Source organism: Formica exsecta, unplaced genomic scaffold (assembly GCF_003651465.1).
Source record: "Formica exsecta isolate Colony F162 unplaced genomic scaffold, ASM365146v1 scaffold428, whole genome shotgun sequence".
Taxonomy (NCBI): Eukaryota; Metazoa; Arthropoda; class Insecta; order Hymenoptera; family Formicidae; genus Formica; species Formica exsecta.
Window position 1 is genome coordinate 27002 of NW_021851519.1, and position 7974 is coordinate 34975.

A 7974-nucleotide genomic window follows, 5' to 3' on the forward strand; every position below is an offset into this window, starting at 1 on the left:
GATGATTTGTGAATCTCACCAATAAGGACAGCAAGTCAAAAACATGAGTACAACTCTGATCATTAATAAAGAAAAGATATGCATCACCACCAATCATGTATTTGAAAGCATGAATAAACATTTATTGCTTCCTCTTAGGATTACAAATATTCTTAACATAATTAATATCATGTATCATTTTCGCTCGCAACTTACGCATTAACTCAATCTGATCTTTACATCCTAAAATACGTATACCTATTCTCCTACCATGAAAGGTACACACACATATCCTAATTTTTCTAAACTAATACATTAGTACCTGCTTCGAACGTGGTAGGATGGAAATTGAACATTTCCAGAGCACCAGCTATGCGTATAATCGTCCAACCGCTCAAAGTTATATCCTGTTGCAAAAATTATGTTCGATATGTAGAAGTGTGCGTTATCTGTAGCTCAAGTAAATTCGAAATGAATTTCTCCAAAGCTTTCAGCCTTACTTTATTGCCCTTATTTGTGAGTTTCACAAATCGTCTTCGGAAATACGCATCTGTAACTTCTATGTTACTAAGTTCTGTTATAATGTAACCGCTAAATTCTGTTATAATGCTGCACATTAATAATTGCAGCTCTTCATTATCCTCCGACAAAGTGCGTTTATCGTCTCTCAGAGGCCCACACAGAACAAAATATCGAATAGATATCTAGTGAATATCTTTATATCTATTTTATGTCCATGTCTACCATAGATAACTAGTAGACATTTAATAGATGAATAAAATATCTATATCTCTCAAATAACTAGCGACGATATCTAATAGTAGAGTCCTATATAATCAGAGAAGCGACAATGGCGTTCCATTTGCTGATTGGCTGACCGTCATGGGCCCGTTCGACTTAATGACTGCAACGCTCACGGTATCATTTCATCTTTGTTGTTCACCGAAAGTTAAACAAAGACAGATGATGCTCGCGAGCGTTGCGGTCCTTAAGTGGAACGCGCCCTATGTTGGTCCCGTAGTGAATCCTATGTGCAAACTAACCGCAACCGGCGTACCGTAACTGAGAAAAAAGTATATTTGTCAAGCGACGCGGTAGCGTCCCGACGCCAAGTAATATTATTTTCTAAAAAAATTAATAAAAAGTATTTTTTATCATATAAACTTTTTCCAAAGCAAAAATTTAGAAATTTAATTTTTGTCGTAAAATATTTATAAATAATGGTTTTATGTATCGAAATAATTTTAATCAATATGAAAATAGTTTTTTTATTTGGTTAGAGAATATTTGTTTATAAAGATGCGCATTTGTTTTTATTATTACGCGATATTTGTAGCATGCATATTTGAAAGTATGTATGTATGTATCAGGGAATAAGTCGACTGTACCATGCACACACACATGCAGGCAGGCACACGCGATCATATCAGTGCGCGGCAGATACTCAGTCGCGCGTGTTGTGTATATACGCGTAACAAGAGATTACCGCAAAAGTACGCACAACTGTTATAACGCGTTGAATTTAAAAAACGAGTGTTGTGTTTTTGTAGAGTGGTTTTAATAGTGTGTCCACATAATGGGACAAGAATATTCGAAAATTTTCGAGAGATGCTTGCCCCTCTTTGCCCGCAGACTTGCATCCTCTTAAGTCCGCGTACAGAATAGGGCCGAAGAGTTCTCCACCCGATCGAGGTTACTCGATTTCTGACCGCATCTCCGATCAGCTGGGAATACGCGCTAGAAAACGGCATCTAACACTGACGCCTTCATTAACACGCGGCCCCGCCATCCGACCGAATAAGTAGCCGCGCCGAAATACCTGTCGCCGCGCCGTATCTCGCTTATTGTATAGTAAAATAAACGTCGTCAAAATAAACACGGCCTTGCCGTACACACGCCGACTAACCGCGCCCTGTTTCTCGCGCGTCTCGCGCGCACCAAACCCGGCCTCGCCGTACACCGGCGTACAATAAGCAGTTCGATACATCGAATATCGCGCACCGACTAACGAACGCGAATTAATTATAACACGTCTCGTTACCCGCCGCGCGCTCGCTTCGCGAGATATAAACCAAAATCATCCTATTGTAAATTGATAATTGCCGAAAGAGGCGAATAAATTAGCTACGTTCCAACTCAAGCATCTCGTGTGTCTCACCCCTTTCTCGAGCCCTGATCCCGGCCGAGCTACTCCGCGCGCTCGCGAAAGTGGCCCCGTTACAAATATCCATTGATACTGATGTGGATGTCCAGTGGATATTGACCTACATATCCTATGGATATTTATAAGATCTCGTATTGCGGACATTTGGATATTTAAAGCATGTCTGTTCAAGACTGAAACATTGAATTTAATCGATAAATTTAAACTGTAAATTCAACCGACAAATCTGAACGGTAAGAGCCGCGATCAAAACCACGAGGGTTTCTAGCAAGAAGCTCTTAATCATCATCTCAAGATTTCCAAACCGCGAAAAAGGGCAGTCATTAACAGGACATTTGAAGATCTCCGTCGGAATCGCGGAATACGTGCTGTCGCTCGCTCCTATTATTCAAAATAAAAAAGAACATTGCTGACAATCTGCACTCGACTCTTTTCTCGATCTCCTTATCCTCCAGCGGATCTACGGATTCGCGTTACACACCGCTTCTCGCTCATCTCTGAGCGTCTCTATCAGTTTCGGGCGATCTCGTCGAGTTCGACTCCCGAACAATGTCTAATAGCCGTTTTCTACATATTCATGGATATCCCTAATGCACATTGAGAACATTCAGTAGATATCTAATATACATTAATTTCTGTGTGGGCGGAATATGTGGGCTGTATGTCTGAACGGAATTGCTAGAGACGTGTTCATCGATTGTATAGGCGTGATTCAATCTGAGAATTAAAGTAAAAATAAATTTATGTCTAATATTTGCGTTGAAATAATACGTGGCATTGACCGATGGCAGATTCCGAATTAGATTTCATCCATTCCACATGTCTTTTTGGAAAACACTAACAGTGAAAGGTTGAGAGCTTAATGAAAATTGGATGTTTAAGATTTAAAAAAACGAAATTACAAAAAAATTTAAGAAACAAGATTACAAAGAAGAATTACAAGATATAACTTACAGTAAGCACAAATTTTAAGAAAAAGAGAAATAGAAGAAAAGAATTGGAAAAAAATTAATATTATATCCGACAAAAGACGGAAATCTAATAGAAAATAAGGAAAGAAAGAACTTTAAATTTGCCATTCAAATTCAAAGAGATTACGACATATCGGCTCACCTGGCCTCTTCCGACTGTCATACGATTTCGCAATATAAATGCTATATCTGCCTTCAATTCAGTCAATTTTTCCACGCAACAATTATATTTTCGTAACTCTTGCGCCATATTCTCGATTTTGTTCTCATATTGCAGTTTGAACTCCTCTCGATTAGCACACATCTGCGCCTCATTTTGATCGTGTAATTCTGGAAGCACTAGAGTCATCTCCTTCTGTTGTTTTTGAGCGTCGAGCAATGCTATTAATTGACCAATTTCCTTCTCCGAATCTCGATTTTTCTCCGCAAGTTTCTTGCTCCCCGCCTGCAATTGATTGAACTGCAATTGCAAATGCAGTGTGCTGTGTGTTTCATATATTGCATTTCGCTCTGCTATCTGCAAGTCCTTTATTTTCTTCTCCAATCTAGAAAACATACGTCAAATAAAAATGTTAGTCATACGCATTAAATCACAAATATACATCATTTATTTCCATTAATAGAATAACTATCTCTAATGTGAATACATTTACTATCCTAAACATTTTACTTTTAACTTCTAACGATACCGTTACCAGCCTCGCGGGCCGACCAGCCACCCGCAATCCTGAGGCTCGGCGCCAATGGCGCCCTAAGCTCCCACACCCGTGTCACGGCCCCACCGTGCGACCGCCCCACCACGCACCAACTCACGTGAGTGGGAGGCCGGCCGCCGGTATATAAGGCGCTCCGGCGAGCGTAGCGTTACCAGTTCCCGATCCCGAGTCCTACCTAGTACAACTCCTGATCCGAAACCTATACCGCGTTACACCAGGCTACGGGCTACCCGTAGTTACGCCGGGTTACCCGGTTGCTGGGACGGCGCACCCTGATACCTAGCGTTACACCAGGTCACGGGCTACCCGTGGTTATGCCGGGCTTCCCGGTTGCTGGGACGGCGCACTCCTAGTTCGTAAGACCGTACCGCGCCCCGCGCACCGTTCGTATATACCGCGACCGTTTCCACCGTAAGACCACTTTGGTCTCCGTGTAGCTTTCCGTCTAAATACCGCGACCCGTTAGTTCGTAAGACCGTTGTACATATACCGTAACCAGTAAGACCGCTCCGGTCTCCGCGTCCTGATAGACTCTAGCACCGTTTGTAGATACCGCGACCTGTTCATATTGTAAGACCGCATTATATATACCGCGATCTGTCCGTATTGTAAGACCGCACTGTATATACCGCGCATTCTGACTGTAGAGTTAATTAGACATTAGGATTCCCGCCAAGTGTCGCGCCGATTCCACCTTCATACACGGCCTTCAGACTACTAAGGAGCGTCAGTCCTTTTAAGGATAGAACGTCGAGAACGCCGACGCCCCGTCCTTTTAAGGATAAGGCAGTCAGGCAGTTGGAATTACGTTGAAGGCCACGCGACACCCCGTAGCAGTTAAGATCTGTTCTGTCCCGCCTAGAATAACCATAGTTTACTTGCATGCGAACCTCGCGATTACAGAACACGGCCGCTTGAGCCACGCTCGCTTCCCGAGCTCCACGCGCACCGCTCACGCGCGAAACTCTGTACGCACCGTTCCCGCATGCTGCTTCGCATAGCTATCAGTGTTAACTATCTTTTATAATAACCGCTTGAATAAACCTAATTATTTAAACCGCTTATACGAGGCACAGTAAGTTGGAGTTTTCCCCTTCTCCCGAATCCTGGCACCGGCGAGCCTTGATCCGCGGCGTACGGGAAAGGTGAACCGTTACAAACTCTCAGCATTTTTGAAAACGCTCGCTTCTGCGAGCTTTTATATCAGCAAGAAACCGCGGTATGCGCATGATTCTACAGTGGCATTATAATTTAGCAAATGATATGCGCATCCGATTAAGTCCAATTACATAATATATCATCTTTCAGGACAGATTATTTATATTACCAAATTAAAATAAATTAAAATATTAATTAAATTACTTCAAGATCTTTATACTAATATATCTACGTTATTTTTTAATACATGTTAATACGAATAGATATATCATACATATTAATCAAATATCGTATTAATTGCTGAGGGTTAAACGCTTCTGATTGCACTTTTACTTAAATATAAAAAAAAAACTTGTTTAAATATAAAAAAAAATTTTTGAGCATTTTTATACAAATGAACAAGTTTCTTATTGACCCATTTTATAATAAAATAGACTTTTATTCTTCCAATTTTCGACGAAGATTCTTTGGAACATAAAACACTCGGAATCGACATTGCTATCCTTGGCCTACTGCCTTAAAATAGGTAACATGGAATGATGATATCCATGTGGAAAACGAGAATTATTTTTCTTACAGTGATATCTTTAGAAAGTATTGATAATTCAACGGTTATACTACTATCAATCTTCATCTTTTATATCAAACTGAGAAAAGAGCTTAGGATCAAATGATGAATGTGAAAAAATTAGATTAATAAAACATGGAATAATCTCAAGGACAATTTCACGTACCGCTAAAACGAGCGATTGAAGCGACAGATTTGTCGCTCGTAATCCAGCGGCTACGATTTTGTAATTTGAACAGGTTCAACTACAAAGCATTACCGCTCAAACCATCGACATATAGTACTGGACGGAGCATGCGGCAAGATTTCTTTGTTCTTTCGTATTGAGCGACCTAGAAAGAGAGAAGTAAATGTGTCGGCACGGATCTCTCATTTTATTCTCGTTTCATTGGTTGAATTTTGTCTAAGGAGAAGGGGAACAGTACTGTATTCTTATAAGTTGGGAACATCCTTAACCTTATTGCTACTTATAAGTGTGTAACGTATATGAACATAGCATATAAAAGTGATAATATTATATATGTTACAAATAATTAGTAATATAATGTCTGCCTGTTTATTGTCCAAACCAAATGAGTTAGACAATGATGTATAAAATTTTGAGATGCTTCATCGCCCCATAGTTTATGAGCCGCCACTACCCACACATCGTCTTGTCTCTTTCTACGTCTGTCAATAGCCCAGTCAACGAAGGAAAAATTAAAAAAATAATTCTAAAAGTTTTGAAAATTTATAGAGATATTCATTTAGGCTTACTAATGAACGTCTAAAAAGTCCTGAAAAATTGAAGATGAGCTATCGCCGCTATCTTGAAAAATAGATGAACTTTTTCGGTTTTTTGCATATATCTCGTAAAATATTAACTTAATTGAAAAAGTAGTTATTATTAACAGGAGAGTTTACTAAATCGTCTACAAAAAAGGTATGATTCAATTTTTTTTAGCTATAATAGTGTAACGGCAGGGCCGTTACTACAGGATGTACATAAAAATATATATATATAGAAACGCGCACGCATTGCTTATTCACCCAGCACGACTTATCCCGCCGCCATCTTGCTTGCCGCATGCGCTCTCGCGCTCGATAGAGGCCATCTTGCTCAGCATGCGCTCTCGCTCGCAGACACGCTCTGTCTCGCTCTCGCGGGGTCCCCACGCGGTACCGACTCCCACTGCCGGACCGCCGGCGCACAGTGGGGAATGCCGGCCGGGTATATAAGCCCGGCCGGTCGAGACATCGGGACCAGATCCTATCCCGACCAGCTCCTGATACCGATCTCACCACTATCTAGCACCTCTTAAGGCAGAGGTTGTACTCAGCCCCGCCGGGTTGAACCGGCACTCTATACCTGCCGGCAATACCTGGCCGCCTGACCTAACCCTAGATAATAAGTGCATGTTCAGACCGCGCTGTAAATATAATCGCATGATAGAGCTAAGTTCGCTAGTTCTAAGTCTCGTAGTCCTAAGCCTGCTAGTCTTAAGGCCTGTTAGTGTTAAGTCCGCTAGTTATAACCGCATCCTAGTCTTAAGGCCTGTTCGTACTAAGTCCGCTAGTTGTAACCGCATGCTAGTAATAAGACCTGTACTAAGTCCGCTAGTTATAAGACCTGCTAGTAATAAGACTTGTCTAGTACTAAGTCTGTTAGTTATAAGGCCTGTTCATAATAAGTTCTCTAGTTCTGACCGCGCCGTCAGCGCCAGTAAATAAAACCGGAAACGATTGCACGCCGCACCTGTCTAGCGCTTCTCACCGCTTTACGACCATCGCTTCGCGCCTGCGCGTTACGCAGATCCAGCTACTAGCGACCAGTGATGCAAACTCTGCGGTTTCTGCCCGCTACCAGCGCATGTGGAGGGGGTAGCGCACACAAGGAACGAGTCCTGTACGTGTGCGCTCGGCGCTTAAACATTACACATAACCTCAACCTGTCATTTATCAAAGTGTCAATAATTAGTATTGTGAGAAAGAAGGCTTCTCTATGGTATTAATTATTAGTGTTTCACTTTTTATATTATTAGTGTTTTACTTTTTATGGCTTTGCATTTAACATATTTGTTTGTGTAGTTATAATTATGGCTTTGCAGTTTATATATTTGTCTGCGTAGCTATAATTATGGCTACACAGTTTATATATTTTAATTTAGATATTATTTCAGTCTCTTCCTCCCTCCCCCTCTCTACCCCTCTCTTTACCCCTCTCTCTCTCTCTTCCTCGTGATTATATTATGCTGTTAATTAAAAAAAAACAGAAAAATTATTTAATAAAAAAAACAATAAAAAAATAATATGACAAAAAATTAAATTAAAAAGAAACAATAGAAAAAAGGGAGTGAGGAGGGGGAGAGAGCTGTTGAGGGAGAATGAGAGAAAGAGGTGGGAAAGAGAGAGAGAAAGAGAGACCAGAGGAAAAAAGAA

The 7974-nt window shown here is 40.9% G+C and overlaps 1 protein-coding gene across 1 annotated transcript; it reads right to left on the reverse strand.

Moving 5' to 3' along the window:
- Nucleotides 1–281: 281 nt before the first annotated feature.
- Nucleotides 282–6650, reverse strand: LOC115240426. The gene is made up of 4 exons (XM_029815562.1): nucleotides 6586–6650; nucleotides 3257–3659; nucleotides 480–683; nucleotides 282–386 (listed from the first exon to the last, which is right to left on the reverse strand). The coding sequence occupies exons 1-4, from the start codon at nucleotides 6648–6650 to the stop codon at nucleotides 282–284; spliced, it is 777 nt and encodes a 258-aa protein (XP_029671422.1).
- Between the last annotated feature and the right edge of the window lie 1324 nt (nucleotides 6651–7974).

Bases quoted from the DNA above. Each gene is read 5' to 3' on its own strand.
- LOC115240426 (XM_029815562.1), bottom strand. From the start codon at position 6,650: ATGGCCTCTATCGAGCGCGAGAGCGCATGCGGCAAGCAAGATGGCGGC. The intron at 684-3,256 runs GTGAGCCGATAT...GATATTCACTAG, and splicing joins TGACAGTCGGAAGAGGCCAG to ATATCTATTCGATATTTTGT. The intron at 387-479 runs GTAAGGCTGAAA...TTTTTGCAACAG, and splicing joins TCACAAATAAGGGCAATAAA to GATATAACTTTGAGCGGTTG.